Source organism: Thunnus thynnus, chromosome 23 (assembly GCF_963924715.1).
Source record: "Thunnus thynnus chromosome 23, fThuThy2.1, whole genome shotgun sequence".
NCBI classification, from domain to species: Eukaryota; Metazoa; Chordata; class Actinopteri; order Scombriformes; family Scombridae; genus Thunnus; species Thunnus thynnus.
In genome coordinates this window covers 14871871-14893536 of record NC_089539.1, presented here as the reverse complement: position 1 = coordinate 14893536, position 21666 = coordinate 14871871, and the positions used below count along the sequence as shown (strand labels likewise).

At 41.6% G+C, this 21666-nt stretch overlaps 1 protein-coding gene across 2 annotated transcripts in view; it reads left to right on the top strand.

The window, feature by feature from the left end:
• plxna4 (plexin A4) overlaps positions 1–21666 on the top strand; it is a 243640-nt gene that overhangs the window by 212157 nt on the left and 9817 nt on the right. For both annotated transcript variants that reach the window (XM_067582264.1, XM_067582265.1), the window contains exons 23-29: positions 2557–2623; positions 3584–3730; positions 4955–5114; positions 8897–9000; positions 11916–12015; positions 14480–14670; positions 18141–18310. In XM_067582264.1, coding sequence (XP_067438365.1) covers positions 2557–2623; positions 3584–3730; positions 4955–5114; positions 8897–9000; positions 11916–12015; positions 14480–14670; positions 18141–18310 — 939 coding nt within the window. The remainder of the gene's footprint in view (positions 1–2556; positions 2624–3583; positions 3731–4954; positions 5115–8896; positions 9001–11915; positions 12016–14479; positions 14671–18140; positions 18311–21666) is intronic.

Genomic DNA, 21666 nt, shown 5'->3' with positions numbered 1-21666 from the left:
AAGCAAGGACACATAGTTATCACACACAGCTAAAGCTCCCGTTGTTTAGCTGTAAGTATAATCTCTGTTGAAAGAAGATTTGTGCTTGTGCATGTGGTGCAAGAGCCAGAATAAGTTTCTATGTGTGCACGTGTGCATCAACAAGTCTGTGTCAGAAGCTAGCCATCGCTGTGAGCCTGTTTGACACATATGATGACCAATCTTCCTCACCCAGAGCGTGAGTGGGAGATGGAAATGATTTCTGACTTCAAGCTGTGCTGTTTTTAATATGTGACTGAAACCAGACAAGACTTTCTGATGTAGTTATATGTTTGCAGTTAACACAGCCGCCATCGCTCTCTCTTGCAAGAAAGGAGTCTTGAGATTAAATGTTTCTCTCTGTTTTATATTTGTGAACATAATGTAATTTGTAGGTTTGGTCCTTGAGACCTCATGACTCATGAAGGGCAGGATTATGTTGTTATAGCTATATTAGTTGGATTTTATGTTTGCATCTTCCAGTGGGTGAAGTTACCATTAAAGATGAACTATTTCTTAAGAAGTAACAGTTGTCCAGGATAGTGAAGTGTCCATTTCCTATACAAATACATATTATGGGCAGCTATGGCCAGCTAATATGTTAAATGTGTGTGATGAAGGAAAGATTCCCGTCCACCCTACCACGGTAATCAGCAGGAACGAAGCACTGCCAGGTCCCCTCTGCTCTAGATCATTCTCAATGCCCACTGCCCCTCTGACTGGCTGCCAAGTAGGCAAGCCTGACCATGCCAACATGCCACGGCACATTTCATTGCATTAACCCAAACATAGGTTGTGCTGTGTTTTGAATAACAGCCAAGGAGAGGTTTGGAGAAGATTGTTTGGAAGTTGTAATACCAAGCACTAACGTTAGATCTAAAGCAGCTCCGTCACAGTGCCATTTTTATCCTTGTTCCCCATAGACTGTGCTATGATTGAGAATGAGCATAAGCAAACTGGTGGGGCCGTGCCAAGACTTCTTATTACTGCAGGGCTGGCTCCCGCTGCCAGAAGCATGCACAGACACACACACACACACACAATAAACACTAGTCAGCACACATGGTAATTTCTGAATACATACGCAGTGGGATTAATTTGTGCTTTTTGCACGCTAGCCTTAAAACAGCCGTACGCTTGTCCACTCACACAGACACACACAAAAACACAATATCTATTGGAATTGAGTAAGGAAAAGGAAGTTGAAGGAGAAGAAAAGGGAAGGGCAGGCTTAGCCAAATCATTTCTTTTCATTCTTTTCTTCATTTTCCTTTTTCACTACTCCCTCCCTACTTCCTTTGCTGCGCACCTCCTCCTTTCTCCATGCCCCTTTCATCCCTTTGATAGATGGGCTACATTTGTGGAAATGGAGAGGATTTGGAAGTGTGTATGATTACAGGATCCAGAATTGGGAAGCTAGAGGGAGGGAGGAAGACAGCAAGGACACATGAAAGAAAAGATCAAAGGTGACCTTGTTGACCTTTGGATCTGTGGACGGAGCAAAGGCGGGAGGGGCGGCAAATAAAAGTGCGGGCACAGTGAGAGGCAGGAAGTTAATCCCCCCCAGGTGTTGTGCCAGTGTTGGTGGGGGGTGCCAGGCAAGCCCACTGGCACAGCGGACATCAGGCCCCCCCTCACGCTTTAGTGTGGAGCCCCTCCAAGAGGCTGTCTGAATGGCGAGGGGTGGGAGGGTTGCAGGTGGCAGCCGAAACACTCAGACAAAACCTACACACACAAATAGACACAATGGACACTAATCCTGAAATATTGATGCCTATGGTAGTTTCTCATTGAGAGGGAAAGGGAGGGGTGCGCAGTTGTATGTGTATGTGTTTGAGGTGTTTCTGACAGATTACCCACACACCCCTGCTGCTGGCCAAGAAGGTTGCTGTCAAAGGATATCTGATCCTCGCCTCTGCTCTTTCTCCCCTCGCCACCACCGCTGTTGTTATTATGTATGCATATTAGTCATTCACACGGGATCACTCACACACTGTTGGCCCAGGTCAACACATACACACAGACACACACACACACAAACACAGACACACACCATTTTGCCACACCAGTGGAGCATGGATGCCAGGCGGAGAAAGAGAGGGAGATGTATTCATTCACTTTCTATTGTGCACGGATCGAGTGTTAGTCCAATGAATAGGCAAGGGAGTGCTTGATAATGAGGCCAGTGTTATTACAGAGCCGTTCCAGCCCCTAACGACATCAATCCACTGGGATCAAATAAAGGCTTTTAATTGCTTTGCCTCATATTAAAATCCCCGCCGCCGTAGACGAGCTGCCCTTGGCGTGCCTGAGCATAAAAGCCAGCCGAAAGATTGTCTGAAAGGCCATCATATAGCATGTGCAAAGGCTCTCTCAATTCATGTCATTGCAATTATGTTTGTGTAACGAAAGCCTATTCATTAGCAGCGGTCATCATTTTTACCAGAATATTTGATGATGGTGTTGAATATTTATGATGGTAATAAGAGTGTGGAGGATCATATGTTCATTATGTGCTTTGTGTCCGTCTGTTTGCAGGACTGAGTCTGTCGCAGAGAAAATGCTGACCAACTGGTTTACGTTTCTCCTCTACAAGTTTCTTAAGGTAACTCCTTAACATTTCTTAAACTCTCCTCAACATTTTAAACTTAAAAATTCCATCAAGTAGTTTAGTTCTAGCTCTATCCCACTGTAATTTCAGTTTAGTTTCCATGATTTAATCACAACTCTTTATGGCAGTAATGTAGACCTTGAACTAAAGCAGAACTGTGTTTGGGTATAATTATCTATGCAAATCTAACTATACTACATGGGCTATAACCTATACATGGTTTGGGCCTTCATTCAGAGAATATTGTTTTCATGATATTCAAAAAGATTTTTTTGCAACTGCTTATATTGATTAAAAACACTCATCTTACTGTAACTAGCATACAGACGATATATACAGAGGATTAGTTGTCCTCCTCTTGCTAACATGTATGCTCCCATGTTGATGTGCCATTGATCAGTACTTTTTACTTAATATGACAGCAGTATTCACTAAAAGCAAAACTTACTATTCCTCTCCACCTTAAAAAAAAAAATGTCACCAAGATCCTGTTTTTCTCCTCCGTCTCTCTGCTCATCCCTTTACTGCAGCTGGGAGGAGAATAAAAACGATGACAAATGGCCAATCTCTTCTGTTTGATAAACAGCAGGCAGGGAAGATGGGGGTGACTTCAGGAGGCTGTCTTTTATGGCATTCTTCACTGTTTATCCATCAAACCTTTCTAAAACTCTGGCTTCGTTTCATCAAAGTTTATATATTAATATACCTGGTACAGTTTTCTTTAATTTATGGGAACAATAGAGTTTGGGACATGATGTTCATAAGTTTTGCTCAGCAACTTTGAAGGCAAAGCAGTCTGGAAAAACATCAACAACAACAACAACATCTTGGATAGACATTTTTCTCAGATATTGTTCAACTTGTCTGTCAGTCAGCTGAGTGCAGAAATGGCTTCAAAGTTTTCTTTCTTTCTCCCTCCAAACTTTTTCTATGTCTCTCCAAATCTCTGTGCAGGAGTGTGCAGGCGAACCTCTCTTCTCCCTCTTCTGTGCCATCAAGCAGCAGATGGAGAAAGGCCCCATTGACTCTATCACAGGAGAGGCGCGCTACTCGCTCAGCGAGGACAAGCTCATCAGACAACAGATTGACTACAAGACGCTGGTAAGAGGTTCATCGGCCCAAGGGTCCAAGGGCTAAAAGGGGACATTTAATATGCTTTCAGGGACAAGAGGAGAGAAAAAGGGTGGTTATGGGTTGTCGGTCATGAGATGAGCATGGGGACATAAAGTTGTCTTTGTCACGCTTGACATGTAGGGGGCACAGGAGTGGCGACCTCACTTCCTGTTGAGACTGGAGCTGTCAAATAAAGGAGCAGGGTTTCGGTATGAGGATGAGGGAAAGAGGTTATGCATGTGTGTATGCGTCTGTACATGAACGCACCCTCTCTTTCTGGAACCTCAAGTTCAGACTCCACTGGGTCTGTCTGTTGTTGTCCTCTCCACTGTGACATGTTTGTTTCAGAAGGGGACACACTTAAGTCTTTCCCGCTTTCTTCTGTAATGTCTTATCTGTTTGTACTTTACTCTCTAGGAGTACAAAGTTGTATATTTTGTCAATGTCCATGATGAACTGAGGTTGGAAATTAGCCAGAAATTAGCTTTAAATTGGCCTTTCACAACAGAATCACCTATACTCAGATCACCCCAACAATTTTTACAATATAGATGTGTAGAATAAACTACACTTAAAGATAAAATTATTTAATAGGAAGCTTGAATTTTATGTATGGGCTTTAAGTACATATTTGGGAAGGAAAAGTGCATAGAGAATACACATTTACCCTCATATTTATGTATTTGTGCTTGAAAATTCGGGTATTTTCCCCAGCACCTGAAGGCGAGCACCGAAAGTACTGATGAATATGATAATAATATTATAATTAGCTGGTTTACTGCTCATCAATTCAAGTAGCACATTGCTGTCTCTCTTCAAGCTCCGAGGAAAGAGCAGTTTCCCCAGTTCCCCTTTTTCTGATGCAATTCTCTCACAGACCCTTTGGCGAACACAAAATTATTACTGTTCCATTGAGTACCAATCCACAGTGCAATCAACATTTTTAACATAATACACACAAACCTTTTCTCTACCAAGCTGAAACGTGTTAGATATAGCACACCTTTTATCATTTGCACTAGATTAACCTGGAAAATGATTGTATCTCAAATGATGCAACTCTTTTCTTTTACAGTTGAAAATATTGCAAGAAATCCTACAGATAGATAGACTCAGAAATGATCTGTTGTCAATAACAAAAGTCAACGCTTGGGATACTTATATCGAGTCCCTCCTCACACTGTCAGTTCTGTTCATATTTTTTGCTTACAGGTGGTAAACTGCATCCATCCAGAAAATGAGAAGAGCCCAGAGATCCAGGTGAAGGTCCTGAACTGTGACACCATCAGTCAGGTGAAGGAGAAGATCCTGGATGCTATCTACAAGAACGTCCCACACTCGCACCGCCTAAAAGCCTCTGACATGGACCTGGGTATGAATCTTTTTCTGGTTCATCAGTAGGATGAACGTTTCTGAAATATGAGAGCAGTGAAAAAATCAAGTAAACATCTTCTGTTCTGATGAAAACAGATATACCACATGACAACTCTTTTAAGTACAGTAGTCACTTTATGGCTGTGCTGTCATAGTTTTGTCCTTTGTGGATCTGTTTGTTGATAATGGGATATTTATAATTGGTACATTTCAGGATTATAGTTAATCATGCTGCCTCACATCCCTGTAGTTACATTTATATCCATGCAGTGTTTCCCATCTATGTGCCTGAAAAGCAGGTTGAACTTAAGACACCCATTGATTTTCACAAAGGCTTCCCCACCCCAACCAGCTCTCTTAAAAAGTACAAGTCTTCTTAGATATAGAGAGGTAGCTCTCTGTTCAACCTCAGGAGACTTCACTTCCTGGCTCTGTTGGCTCAGATGTCTAAGATTGGTCCCTTCTCTCCCCAAACGTCCCATTGATCGACTCTCTTGTCGACTGGCGTCTGAGTCAGATGATTGATCAGCTAATCAATCGAGACGCTCAGTGATCTCTTTCCTACCAAATCCTTTTCCTTTTTTCTGTCTGTCAGAGTAGGATAGGATGTGAAGGAGCGACTCTCTGTATGAATACAGGCCCCTGTTGCCGTTAATGATGATATGGGCTGCTACAGTATGTTCTTATTTTCCTAGAGTTGTATAATTGTATTTCAAGTCAATTCAAATATATTTGCAAATTATTTTATGGGGTCTCTGTTAAGAGAAATGGGTGCAGTGATATACCTTCTCTGCAAAACAAAAAGTTCATGGGGTTTGGTACACCCTGCGTCTGTGTACAATACGTGTACACATCCATGCATGTGAGCATAACAATGTTATCCGTGATTGTTTGTCTGCCAATACCTACAGGCTGTCTCTACAGTGTACACCATGCTTTTTATGGTTTAATATTGCCAGATGAATTTTCTAACCCCCTGTTGTGTGTTCGTAATAGCATATTTATAACCAACCCAGGATCTAAGATGGGCTGAGTGCATACCATAGGGATTCTGCCTGTGTGATGGCTAAATGAAGAGATTGGTTTAGCCTTTTAACGACACTCCTGGATAAAACTGTTTTATGGCCCCCTTTGGGCAGGATGTGTTCTTCTATTATTGTTTTATTACAAAAGGGAATTGGAAATTGTCAGAGTTAGCTGGCCAGGCGCTCTGTATGTTTTCGATTGTCTGTATGAATAAGAGAGAGAAAGAATGAGTAAATGCAAACTCACAAGTGAACATGTGTATGGAACAAAATATTTTGTCAGTGTTTGTAAGCCTTGTTGCGGTAATTAGCATTTCTTGGTCTTGTACTATTCATGTTGACGAAACAGGTCCTTCATTTAATTTAGCTATTTTACCACACTTTCTGGCTCTCTCTGACACACACACAAACACATATACCCAGACTGATTGCAATGCATGATAAGGATAATAGTATTGTGGCAGGCCTGTCCTGAGACAGATTGGCCAGGAGTGTTGTTATCCAAGGTATTGTTTTTAATTCCCATTTGCTGCAAACCACAGTCCCCTGCAGGGCCTCAGAGAAGATAGTGCCTGAGAACAAAGAAGCTAGGCCTTGTGTGTGTATGTGTGTGTGTGTGTTGTTGTTTTTTTTTTCTATCATTGTGTGCGTGTTGCCAGCAGCAAATGTGTGTCATGCATCTCTGTGGAGTACAACAGTCACCTTCAGCCTTTCTCTTCACCAACAGCTTCCATACACTCCCCAAAGCCCTTATCTCCTTGGTTGTGAGTGAGTCCATAATGCAGGTCCACACACACACACTCTCTCTCTCACACACACAAACACACACACACACACACACACGCACACACACACACATACTGTTCTCCTCCTCCTGAGTAGGGACCACTGGATTTGGGAATCGGAGTGATCTCAGTTTGCTCTGGTTTCACACCAAGTTTATTCTTTTATTTATTCCTCTCTGCCTTTTTTTTCCCCTCATTGCTTCATTTGTTTACTGAGCCTTGACTGGAGACGGATGCTCATTTGCATCTTTATGGGAAGATGTACCATATAGACAAAAACAATGGGAGAATCTTTATTTCCTGCAGATTTTTCAGAAGCTAACACAATTCTGGTCGATCCTCCAAAGACAGGCCTCATCATGCACCACAGTGATTGCCGCTTTGTTTTCCTGTTTGTGATCAGAATAGGAGATGACAGTGGCCGACGCAAGTGGGAAGCTCAGCAAGGAGCACAGGCACAATATCGTATTCATAAAGTCCACAATGTCTGCAAAAAGAATAGAGGAATCATCTGCTTTTGTTTGTTTTTGAGATGGATTTCCTTTTTCACTTATGATAATTTTCCTCAGGTATTGTGAGATGTTTCTATCAAAGCTTTTGTTTTGTTTTGTGCTGAGATTGCACGGATGTGGCAAACCTGATGTGTATGTGGTGTAGATAAAATCTGGTTGTAAGGTCATGTAAATGCCGTCTTGTTTAAATGAAAGACAATGTCATGTGCGCTGGAAGTTACTTGTTGAAAAGAATGGAAATTCAGTGATCTACAGTTTTTGAGTAAGCTGTGGCCTCATATTTACAGCTCTTTTAGTTTTTTCATTTAGTATTAGAGCGGATCGGAGTCTAGTCTGCTTCTACCAAAGCTCCCAGCAATAACAATAAGAGCAGCTAGGCAGGGGGCTTAGAGCAGTGGATGGGGTTTGACAAAAGGAGTGCAGGGACCAATAGTGCCTTCAGAGAGCAGAACATAAGGGCCAGTGTGCAGATGGAAAAGGAAATGCACAAGCCCAGGGCATACAGCTGTAATCACACCCATTGATCGCACCAGCGAAAGAGATGGAAAAGAGCAAAGAGGTAGAGCTTCATTCTAAAAAGAGTAGAGTGGGTGATTAATTTAACTTGCCTCTTGTTACTGTCTTTCACATGTGCCATTTTTCTTTTGGTTCTACATCTCTTTGAGTTTCTATAGTCCTACTCTAAGGCACTGAGTTGGATTTTGAGTTGTTTTTCTCCTCTTTTTGATTCTATTCAGTCCTCTCATGACAATGTAAAATGATTGTTCTTAAGAAATCAAAGAAAAACCTCAATGGATGAAGATGGAGATAGTGAGAACTATTTTTCTGGCAGACTGATTAGAAAAAGTGTGTACTTTCTTGTGTTTTTTTTCTGGTGAGGATGTGATTCATGTTTTCACCTACCAATTACAAACCAAGGTTAGAATTACAAACTAACCTTTTTTGTTAAACCCCGGGGAGAAATTGGATTGTTACACATACAGCCAGTATGTACATGCAATACATACAATTAGGTACAAGCCATGTAAAGATGCCAGTAGTTGAAACTAGTGCCATCAACAAAAAGCCTTTCCAACCTATTGTTACTTCCCATAACACATACTAATGTATTTTACAATTTTACTGTAACAGTTGGCTCCAAATCCTGAGGGTACGTTTGCAGTGCCAATAAATTCCTTTCTTAAATGTTGTTGTGCCTGAAAAACAACAGTCTCCTAAAAGCAGAAATCCAACACTGGGACAACCACCTAAATATAATGTGTTTTCATCCCAAAAGCATGTTAGTACTTTAAATATTATGGAAAGTCATGCACAAGATTTGAAGATATCTTGACAGATGGACAGAGAGGGGGCGAAAATAGAAAAGTAAAAAGTCAATATTGTCAGTGGAGTTGCTCTGTGTGAACATGGATGGAAATATTCTGACCATTTAGATTTTTCTTTTCTTTTCAATGGCAGAATGGCGGCAAGGCCGAGGACAACGCATGATCCTGCAGGATGAGGACGTCACCACTAAGATCGAAGGTGACTGGAAGAGACTGAACATGCTGGCCCATTATCAGGTATGCCCATTACTACATTAAATTGCCCAATTTTAAACCAGTAACAATTAGCAGCCTCAATAAAGTAACTTGTATGGTTTCTTGGGGTCCATGTTTGTTTATGTGTGCAAAGTAGTTTTTAAAAATCTTTTGAATTAAATTGACAAAGATCTTTTAAACTTGGAGATTTTAGTAAAATTTTAATGTTGTTGCATTTTAAAGAAATTCAAAAGCTTGATAAAGTTTTAGATACAAGGAAGGGGTAAAGAAAGGTTGCTATCAGCAGAGCCTTAGCATCATCTGTTTGGAGCTTATAATATATAGGCTTCATCTTTTATTTGAGGAGATTTACATCTTTCTGAAGTGAAAGGCACTGCTCTTTACATCATGTTTCATCATTGTTCCATGGCAAAGGTACACAGACACAATGCTGAAACTCATCCCCACAACATTAAGAAAAAATGGTGATTAGCATAATGTAGAGAAATAACCAACAAAAAGGAATGGCCTTTTCTTCTATATTTTACTCATTCTCTATCCATAGTATATCAAGCTGTCTCTGCTGACCTCTCAACTCACCCTCTCTACCTTTTCCTCTAAGGCTGAATGACCTGATGATCTGCACTAAGCTTCAACTAACTGTCTATTGGACAATTTGGTCAATTTGCCCCCCCCCCCCCCCCCCCCCCCCCACACACACACACACACACACACACACACACACCACCTGCTCTGTCAGGTGGAAGGGAATGAGGCAGGGCAAGGAAGGGAAGTGACCAACTGACCAACAACAGAGTGAGACTTAGGAGTAATCCCTTATGTGTCGAGAAGGGAGAGGGCTTGAGATAAGATCTGATGTGCTAGCCAAGTGTCATCTTCTTTCTGATATGGATTAGCGGTGGCATAGATTTCATGTACACAATAGACACTTCAGTGATAAGAGACATAGTTTATATAGAAAGTTCTAATTATGCAGTTTTATTAACATCTCACCCATTAAATACACAAATGCTCTTATGCACAGTGACAAACAAACACATATTGGCAGGTGTTTCATGTATTCGTGTAGTAGTGACTGTCCTTCAAGCCAACCAGAATGAGTCTAGATGGAAAAAACATGCCTGCTTTGTCAACATGGTGATAATAATTCAAGCAGCTAAGCAAGCAGCCACTGTCCCCTCCAAGTGCAGTTTGCATGCTGCCTAAATTAAATGTCAGCAGCAGCAAGTGTCAACAGGCTTGGAGTACGAGGCGCTGGTGGAATGGATTAGAGAGCTGATTCCAATCGAAGATAAGATAATGAAGACAGAAGTTAATTCATTTTTTCAGGCTGGGGAATAAGGGCGCCTTATCCTTGACAGACCAAAAAAAAACCCACTCTACTACTATCTACACTATCTACTCAAAATTTGTCAGGAAGCAAAGAGCAAGAGAGGGAGGGGATGGCACAAACAGATTCAGGTTTCAGTCAAAGGGACCTGCATTTCAATTCTTGTTTTATTCTACTTTATTTCACTGAAATGTTGTGGCTTGAAAGGCTTAAATCTATAAAGCATTTTCTTGTTGCTTCACTAACCAAATCTATTAATGTACTCTATTGATTGATGCCACCCCTGTCAACCCAGATGTGCTACTACTATATATTTGATCTTGGGATGTCCTCCATATTCCGTGTTCTATATGTTTTGTGCCTCTATATGTCTTACTAGAGGCTAATATGACCTACCAGATACACTGAATAGAATCGTGTGCTTACATCACAACTGAGTGAAAAGTTTTATTTCTTTTTCAGAAAAACATCACATAATGGCTAAAAGCAAAACTATGGCATTTTTCATATCAGATCTTTCTGTCCCATAATGACAGACATTTTTCTCCTCCTCCTTACTTTCAGGAAATTGTGCTCCGCTGTCTGTCTTAATCCTCTCCTCCAAATGTTATTTCCCCAAATGCCACTCCTCCTTTCTCATTTCATTATGCTCCATTGTGCTTTGCTCGTTTTATATCCATTCAACATATAAGAGTAGTGATCAGGGAGCATGCTTAAGGGTGTTGGAGAGTTGGGGGCTCCCCACAAAGGAATAACAAGATCTGCCCTGCGGGCCTCCTGTTTACAATGATATAAACATATTATGCATAAGAAGCAGATTGAGTGACTGGGTGAAATAATGATACAATCTTAATAAGGCCCAGGCTCTCTCTCACACACACACACACATACACATATACGCACAAAAGGCCCTCAGTCCTTATTCCCTGTCCTATCCACCCACACTATGATAGAGATCACTTCAATTAACCCTGCCTTACCCTGCAGTATAGGTAGTCAGATTATGTAGAACACCCTATGTGTGGGTGTGGGTGTGAGTGGGTGGAGGATTGGGGGGTTGGGGTGGGTGAGGGGGGGGTGTAGCACGGCTGGGACAGACTTCATCCCAGTTGTGTTAATTGAATCCCGTTTGGTTGACTGGGGAAAGAGGGCAGGATTGACTTATTCATTCATTTACACACACTTATTTACACGTAGACCAACACAGACTCACATACACCGCTTGATTCTTCACACCTTCATACACGCACTACCGAGGCCCTAGAGGAAAGCTATTATTGAATAGAGACTGTGGGACACCCCCCCCTCACACAGGCCTGTGTGATGCTCTGCTAAACTCTCCCTCCCCCTGTCAGTCATCATATGTATGTGTGGGCTGAGTGGAGCACATAAGGGTAATAAGATCTTCTCTGTTTTTCCTCATGGAACCAGGGTAGTTGGAGGGAAATATAGAAACTGACACTAACACAGTGATTTATGGGTTTTCTGATTGGTCATGTTTTAATTCTGCACAAATGAAAATCAAAAACTGTGCCCAAAGGCTTTTGGTTGAATTCTTGTGGAAGGTTATTTACATAATACATGTGTGTGTCTGTGTGTTATGCAGGTACCTGATAATGCAGTAATGGCCTTGGTTCCCAAGCAAGTTACAGCCTACAATTCAGTAAACAACTCCACTGTGTCTCGAACTTCTGCAAGTAAATATGGTAAGCCTTCTTGTTTCTGTAAAATCAAGTTTTGGGGTGTTTCTGTGTCAGAGGCTACACAGATCGAAGACTGGGCACACTGGTAGAACCTACATGTATATCTTTCAAAAGACACAACATAATCAAAAACTGTTTATATTTTATTTTAACATGGAGTGAAAACAAAGACGTACGTTTTTTTTGTTAGATACCAATTGATCAAGCAAATTAATTTCAATGGTTACTCTTGGTTACACCATTGGTGTGTCTATAGTCAATCAGTTATACTGACACATGAACTGACTCATAATGATCCTGACAAGCTAAAGTAAACTAGCCTACAGTATTATTGGAGGAAGAAGTAGTATTGGAGAAAAGGCAAAAAAACGAACTGATCCTGCAGCAGCGGATGTTCCCACCTGAGAATGAACTTGAGAGTGACGAGTATCCACAGGATCCTGCAGGACAACAGTGACAGACCTAGAAAAACAAGACACAATATAGAGTTGAAAGGATTTCTAAAACATAACAAGAGAATAGACTCTTTCCACTGTTGTTATGGCCTCTTGAGACTCCAAAGTGTGTCCTCTCATCCTTACATGTGCCAGTGTTTTTTCCGCCTGTCCGTCTGCTCCGCGTCTCCTTGAACCTGAGAAACCATCAAGTTAGTTGCTGATCAAAGGGCCAGCCTCACTGGCCACAAACACTTCAGACACATCAAATGTGCTGCCACATTATTAGCATCGCCTCATCTCCATACGGACTCACCTCGCCTCCGTGGCTCCAAATTAGACCAGATAGGACAAGGTGAGTGGCGCAACAGAAAAGGGAGGGAGGATGCCAGGAATATCTCCCTCCACAATTTTTTTTTAAAGGGATTGGCTTCAAACGCAAGTGTGATCCACTTCACAACTGGTGTGATACTTGAGAGTGACTTTGAACTTTCCCTGAGTACAATGGCCAAATAGTGCAGACAGAGACAAAGCTGAATTTAATATAGCTGCTGAGAGAGGGGTGGGGGGGGGGGGGGTGGAGCAGGAGAGAAAGTTGCAGAAAAAGTACAGAGATTAAGACAAACACTGTGTAACATGTTGAGTCAGAGAATGAAAAGAGAAACCTTTGTGTTTGATCTTTTGATGTAATGTTTCCATCAAAAACCACAAGGAGAAAAAAAACCCACAAAAAATAACACTGTGTGAAGCTGGATCAGAATAGTATCTGAGATATTTCTCTCCTGTGTATCCTGGATTCTGTTTCACCTTCAGCTTTCTGACTTCTTGAATAAATAATTAACACAAAATGAATGCACTACCCTTTCTCCCTTTATGTATTTAAGATCAACTCTGCGCACACACACAACCTCAAAAACAGCACAATCAGTGCTACACTTGTCCAGTGTCCCTGAAAAAAGTAGCAATAAGTAAGTAATATCAAATTGACAGCCTTGTAGCAAAAACTTGACACAGGTTTTATAACACAGTTACAGTTAAATATTACTCACTGAAGTGCCCCATAGGAGAGACAGACAAACATTTTCAGTTGATTGTACTGTAATCAAATTTGAGCCATCAATACACACACACACACACATATACACATCCACATCCTCTGTATCTGATGTCTCCAGTTGTCTCTTCTTTTCCCCCCAGACTCTCTCCACTGTACACTCTTCCCGCTTTTCTCTCTGGAGAGATTGATTTCTGTCACTGTGAAAAACACTCTTTTTTTTTTTTTCACTCCTCTCTCTAAACCGCACCCACTGATCAATTTTTTTCACACTGTGTAAACATTCATTGAGCCATGTGTTTGGAAATGTCATCGCCACTCCAGCCATTGGGTGGGCCATACATATTTCATCTGGTCTGACACCTGTTCGATTTTGTGTCAGCCAGCGATGCCATGTCTTGTCCCTGGGAGAAGCAGCCATGAAAAATTAACCATGCACACTTTCTAAAAGTTTCATATCCAATCTCCCAGACCTGTAAATTGGTAGCCACAAGCCAACAAACTGTATTTTGCAGCTGTGACATTCAGGTTAAGGCTTTCCTTGCTTCTTTGGTGAAGCAACAGACTTAAATTTTAGTGCTTTTTGATGTTTGTTTCTTTACTTGTGATGCCTTAGTGTGATGGTTGCTTTTGTTAGCTTTCTTTTCTTCTTTTTTACCTCAAACTCTGTTCTGTTTTGAATGTCTTGTATCTTCAGCATCCCCTGAATTTCTTATCTTCTTTTTCTTTTTCTGATGCAAGCAGCAACTTCCCCAAAAAATCAGCATACAGTTGTTTTCAGTGTACAGTTTAGACATTTTAGGCTTACAGTACATAAATGTTAATGAGATAAATTCATATTATATATCCTAGTAAGATGTTACAGATGAATGGAAGTACTAATGATGCTGGAAGAAAACAACCACTGGTTTTCTGACCTTTTTAGATTTACATCAGTTATGTAGGTGCTACATGAACTAATGCATGTTGCTCCTCACAGAGAACATGATCAAGTACACTGGAAGCCCTGACAGCCTGCGATCCCGTACTCCTATGATCACTCCTGACTTGGAGAGCGGCGTCAAGGTTTGGCACTTAGTTAAGAACCATGAGCACGGAGACCAGAAGGAGGGCGACCGCGGCAGCAAAATGGTCTCAGAAATCTACCTGACACGACTTCTGGCAACCAAGGTGAGTCATCTGTGTTTTGGAAAATTTTGCATTTAAGGCTAATTAATTCGCTGGTACTGGTTCATCTTACAGTCTATTTCCTGGGCTAAATTTACTATTTATTTACATGTGAAACATTTGCAGGGGATTTAACAGCTCAAAACTAAAGCAAGAGTTTAGCTCACCATCCCAACAGTGCATTTTTAGCTGCGAGTAATTGTATTTGTCTTGAGGCAGTTGTTCAGGTGAAAGGCCAAAAGGTTACTTTAGCCTCCAACCTGTATTACCATGAGTCAGTAAAGCCTTCCTTTATTTGAATATTCATGTTTGCTTTGGATGAGTCATCTCAGTGGAAAAGATTATTCAAATGTATTCTTCCATCCCCCCAGGTGAAAAAGAGAAAATAGATATTTTTGTTTGTTTTCTCTTTTCATTACTGTTGCGTTGATGCAGCAGCATATCGAAAAGGGTAAAGAGAAGGCCCATGAAGCTAGTGAAGGTGTTTCTGTAATAATAAAATTAAAAAAAAAGATCAAAATAGAAATGGCTATAAAATGAGTTTCTTTGAATGTGCCTGCGACAATGGCCTCCAGGAAGAAAAAAAAAAGAGTTAATTTGGTTTGGAGGGAAATGTGACTTTGATCCAACAGCTAAATGCAAATTAACAATCCAGTCCTAGAGCACCTTCTCCCTCTTTTTTCATCAAGACGTCCATTCTATCAGACACAGACAGAGCCGTCAAGGACGATCTGAGAATGTTCAGGCCGTAATTTATTGATTCACAAACATTTGTTTTTTGATCCACTGTCTGTCTTTGTTTAGCAGTTCACATAAAGAAAATAAGCGCAGTTCTGTGGATGTAAATGTAAATACACAGTGGCAAGAGTCTAAAAGTGCTTTCACATCAATTCTATTTGGTTCAGTTAGAATGAACCAGACTGAGACTGATTGAAAAGGTGTGTCTTGGTCGGCTTTGAAGCTGATGCTGGTGCGGTTTGTTTGTAGTCTGAATGCAAATGGACCAACCACAGTATTTTGTGAACTGTTCAGGAAGCAATCTTAGAATAATCAATCTATATAAGCAATGTATTGTATATAATTGTGCAAATCATTTGGTAACCATGTTAACACATATGCATGTCAAACGTGAGTCCAGGAGAATTTCCCCCAATCAATCACAGTCAAAAGCAGCAGCGTGTTGCGCTTGTATTCTATTCTCTGTACAGTGGCAAAGTCCATTAAAGAGTGTGTGACATAGTGACCCCAAAGTAATCCCTCCAGTAATATTGCTGTTCAAGATGCATCTTTGTCATCTCTACCTGTATGTCATTATTGCAGTCAATTCACAACAAAACTAATAATCCCCATAATCAATTATTTCTTTGTGAAACTTTGTGACCTTTGTCAAATGTTAAAACACAAATCATGGACTTGACAAACCATCAACTGAAGACTTCCCCCTGTTAATACTTGGGAGAACAAAGGACTAGTAATGTGCAGATGTGCAGGCAGATGACCAAAATCAGATGATCAGAAGATGCAGACTCACTATGGCAAGATGGGTATAACTGCATCTAAAGAAACAGCAACATATGAAAGAAACTAATAGATAAACAGACTGGAAACTGCCGAATAAGAGGTAGGGGGTAAGATGGAGCAGCTGTCACATACACACAACACATACTGTATTGCACTTCACACACCTACACACATGAGCACATGTCACCTCTCGGCCCCTGTGAGCTGCTCTATTTCCCTGCCATTATCCCATTCCAGAGTGCAGGAAGGTGGCTTCTGACTGCAGACAGCACATCATCTTTGCAGATGGATTGTTTTTGTGAAATAACCAGTTTATCTTGGCTGGCCATCTCTCTTGGTGAGAAATGACTGGGCAGACAGGCAGTGTAATTGACTGCGTTTGGCTTTCACCTTGCCAATAAATACCTCTCCCTGGCAACGCCGCTGACGTCTCTCATATTAGCTCCATCAGTGTCACTCTGACTGAGTGTGGGTACAAGGGCGTGTTCATATGTGTGGAGGGGCACAGGGAAGGATTGCGTTTTCTCCCCTCACTTGTACTCTCCAGAGTGTGTGTGCATCTGTGCCTCGCCGTGTCTCCGTCTTCAACTCTCTATTTCTATTTCACCACTATCCCCAATGTTCTGATTGTTTGCTTTCCTCTCATTTCATTGAGGAGGCAGATGGCATCAAAACATCCAGATGACACATTGTGTTTAGAGTGCGGTCTAATGACAGGGTAGATGGTCGTGGGGGGATGTGTTGACAGTTTCAGCTCCACCAGGGAACAAGAGAGCCCTGTGATGATGACAGTGCTGATGCAGAAGTCCCCTTTGAGACAGAGGATGACGTAAAATGTCACAGCCTCAGCACTTGTAGGCACACACGGGTTTTGGTATCTACACACATATGCACATGTACATGCAAAACATTAGGTATTCCCTTGCCAGATAATGCAGACTGCCACTTGGAAGGCACGTGGGCTTGATATAGAGATATGTGATTCTATCTTCATAGAACATTGATAAGCTGGTGGGAATGAGGGCTACATTAGAATTATAGTCGTGATTGTCAGACTAACAGGATTCTCTCCTCCCACTCTCTTCTACCTCTTGAATCTGTGATTTGGTCACCCACTCCAACCCAAATTGGATTTTTATTTGCCAGTGCCTGTACACACCTCATCTGCCACACTCAATGGCCTCTTTTCCTGATAGGAAACCTCTGTCGTTTCATTTCTATTCTTCCCTCTCGCCTTTTCCCGTGCATCCCATCAGCTCATTCTTTACAAGAGGATTAGATTCTCTCACTCTCTGTCTCTCCCCTCTCTTCTCCTCCTCCTCCTTAAAGTCGCCAACATTAAATCAAATTAGGGTCAATGGTGCAGTGTGGGAGCTAATCCGGCAGCACAAAGAGGCTTAGGAGATGCGCCTCCTGTTCCCAGATATTATTAAAAGTCAGCTATGAAATAACAATTTCCCCCATCAAAGCTGCGAGCAGATTTAGGGCCAGGTCTGTCAGATAGAAGTCAGACATATAAACATGGTAGCTAGGGGACAAACTGACATGCACTGCACAACACATAAACTCAAACAAGTTTATGCCAGTCTTTCTGTCAGCATTAGGCATTGGTATGTTGCAAAACCCATTAGATAGTGACATCTCATCTCATCTTGTTCATTGGCTCGCTGTTCCCTGTTCAATATGAATACTGGCTCAAAGTACTGAAATTGTGGACTCAAATATTTTTATAATCCCATACAAGTCACTATTATTGGTTTAAAAATGTTTTCCTGTGTTTCCTTTACTTCGTTTGTAGCATTGGGAAACCTCAGTACCATATAAAGTGCTTTTCTTGAAGTTTAGTATAGGCTGTATCAACCAGCTTCTAAGATGCAAGTTATGAGTGAATAACAAAAAAAATCCTGGCTTTGTGTAATCTTTTTTCTATCTCTCCTTGTCCTCCTCTGCAGGGCACGTTACAGAAGTTTGTGGACGACCTGTTTGAGACCATCTTCAGCACGGCCCATCGAGGCAGCGCCCTGCCACTGGCCATCAAATACATGTTCGACTTCCTGGACGAGCAAGCCGATAAACACAACATCCATGACCCGCATGTTCGACACACATGGAAGAGCAACTGGTGAGTTGAGTGGTTTTTGAATTTGAATCTGCACATGACTGCAAACTCAAACATGTGCATAGTGTAAACAGAGACATAGTGGCTTCAGGTCATGAACATGTAACACACCTCTAAGACCCAAAATCTTGAACATAGATATGAATATACAAATACTCAGATCAACATTTGCTGCATTTCTTTTACACCAGTGTTGTGCCTTTGGCTCTATTTGTGGCTTTTTCTTGTTTATTTTGGCACATTTCACGTGGCATTGCCCTGATATTGCCCCGTGTCAGTGCCAAGCTTCACCACACGCCTCTTCCCTTCCTAATATCCATTAACCACAGGGGCATGTAATCTTCATTAAAGCCAACCACAAGGGGCTAATCCAATTGGCTGCCAAGACTCTCCATCTATTATCATGGATAACTGGGCCAAAAAACGCCTGTCACTGTGGAAATCTCCATAGTGACAAATGTACGCTCCCAGGTGACGGAAGTACACCTCTAAATTAATATCCGCTGATTAATTTAGACCATACTGACCTCTGTGAGCCCACCTTAAGAGGTTGGTAGGGGTTAAATAACCAACAGAATGTGGTGAGGAGGGAAATGAAAAGGTGAAGAAAGGGAAGTGAACTCAGTGGGAGTTAAACGCACACTAATATCTCATTAGCCTCCTGGCCTCTGCCAAGATCCCAGCATGCATCACTCAGCCTTAGGCCCAGGAGCACCATGAAGATGGGAGGATAAAATTGATGTGCATCAAGGGACAAATAGAGAAATGGAGGGAGGAATGGATAAGGGGGAGGCTGAAGAAGAGGGAGAAATATTTACGTTACAGTCCTAGTTTTGGTCCTTTTCTGCATCTGTGTTATTGGGCCATTTGCAGTGTGTGTTAAGTGTTTTCTGAGAGCGCAACGGGCCGCTGTTACATTAGACTTTTAATGGAATGGGCTCTCACTAGAGGGCTGTGAATGAATAGCAATTTATCATAACACACCCTCACAAAAAGCCACTTAGATTGCACACAACAGTTTGTGCTGATGCCACCACAGATCTCTTCTCTGTGTGGGATGTGCATATGCCTGTGTCTTTACTCCTCTCACTGTGTGCTTACCGATAACCTTTAATCGTCTCAAAAGACAGCAATCTTGGCTGCAACAAAAGCCTTTATTTTTTCTGATGGTAGAGAATAATAATACCAGTGCCCCTCCCATGCTGGGCCCCTGTCCCATTAAACCTACCCAGCCCATCATCATCATACACGCCATTAACTTCAACCCATCACAGCAGCCAGGGCCCCTACACCCCAGTGCTACCCCCAACTACCATTCAGGGCTTCCCCACCATCAGAGCTCTACTGTACATTCCCTGATGTAGGCCTTATGCTAGATTATCAATTGACCATATTGCTCCAGAACCCATATTGATAAAGTATCCCTTACATATTTACATCTTTGTAGATATGATATGACCCACTAACCAACAATTGTTTTTAAAAATAACAATAGAAGCTTTATGCTGATAAAATGAAGATATGATTACTAACTCTACACCTGCCTATGCCCCTAGACCATCAAGCTATTTGTGTGTATATGTCAAGCTTTTTGAAGTGAATTGTGTCTGCGAATTTTGATTGTGCAAGTTTAAATTCAGTTAAATTGTTAAGATGTTTCTGCATTGTCTGACAGAGTTGTAATGTGTATTTGTATGCGTGTACAGTAAGTGTGTATATGTATGAGTCACTGGCTCCTAGAGCATCTCCAGATGGTATCTTTTGGATTAGCAGCAGTGTGTCAATGTCTCCTCTCATCCTCACTCTTCTGTATTTGGTATGTGTGTGTGTCTCTGTATTGCGTGTTTGTTGTGTTGGGCTGCAACATGCAGAATTTTAATTATGGTGCAAAACTGGCACACAAACCCCTCTTGTCTGCATGCAGATAACCACCTATCTGCAGTAATGCCATAATTTCATCCCACTCAGGTTGTAAATGGCATCACTAGGACTGAGCAAATTTTCTGAAGTCAAACATTGTGTCATTTACAGAAGGTTTTCAATTTGTCCGGACATAGAGCTTCTGCAGTAAGACACTGCAAACTTGCCATTCACATGAAAGGTCATGCCTATTTGCCTACTGAGGTACAGTTGGAACATTGCCCAGTCAGGTCACCTTTATAAAGCTGTTACTTCAAACCTTTGGTTGCTGCATGAAAGAGGTCAGGTGTGGTCAGCTCCCTGTCTGAGTTGTAATGCCTTGAATGGGATGACCTGGATCACAACATCTGTGACCCTTTGCCCACCAATGACCAGCAACTTCATCAGGCTCATCTGCAGGAGTGAGACAACACCCCACAACTGCAGATTAAGAGGCTCACAGGCTCTCTCTGCCAGAGGTGTCAAGCAGTGCATACTGCAAATGGTGGTCAGACATGCCAGTGAAGGACATGTTTTATTGTTTTCATTTGCAGTGTTGGTCTTGCTCAAAATATTTAAAGTCAGGCTCAGTAGATACTAAGCAGAGCTTACAGTATGTTTGGTTTGCTGCTAGACACATTACATAGTTTTGTCAATACTGGTTGTTAATCTGGTTCTTCTTGGAGAGAGAAAGATTAGCAGAGTTGATTTTAAATGGGCCATCACTGTAGTACTCCTGGAGCACCAGGAAATGCACTAAACACTAGTGAGTTAAGTTAATGAAGCTACTGTAGGAACAATTTCTAATATTAACAAGTGTTTCCTATTAGAGTAGTGAGTAAACCTGCTGCTTTCTTACTATACCACATACTTTTCTTAAATCAGTTTGAATTGACTGCACTTTGTAGTGCTAAATCGATGGACAGAGGGGTCTTTTAATAAAAGGGCTTTTTCCGAGTCTGCCAGCCTAATTCCTCCAGGATAAGAGATGTCCTTGATCTTGGCAGCTGATATTTAACCTAATCCCTGACCAAAAGGACCGATCATGGCCATCCTTCAGATTCCTATCACAACTCAGCGTGAGTTAGTTGCAGAAAATTCTGTGCTTTGCCCAATTTCAACACAATAGATATGTAGATGTTATTATGGTGGTCATTTTTAACACACAAAAATCATGTGGAGAACCTCATCATTGTACCATCTATTGCCTCATTGAAACAGCACATACCTCAAAGCACAGGGCAGCTGGGGCAGACTGTCAACAATGAAGGCAGCACAGCAGTGGTGTTAATATCCCTTTGATCCCTGCACCTAATCCCACTAGATTCTTTGCTTAGATTAATTTTGAAGTCATAATGCAGAGTTTTTCCTTCCTCTGATTCCAAATCCTCTTTTGTTAGATTGTACATGTGAATGGCTTTGTGGTTGTGGGTGGTTGTGCTAGGATAAATGCTTAGTGG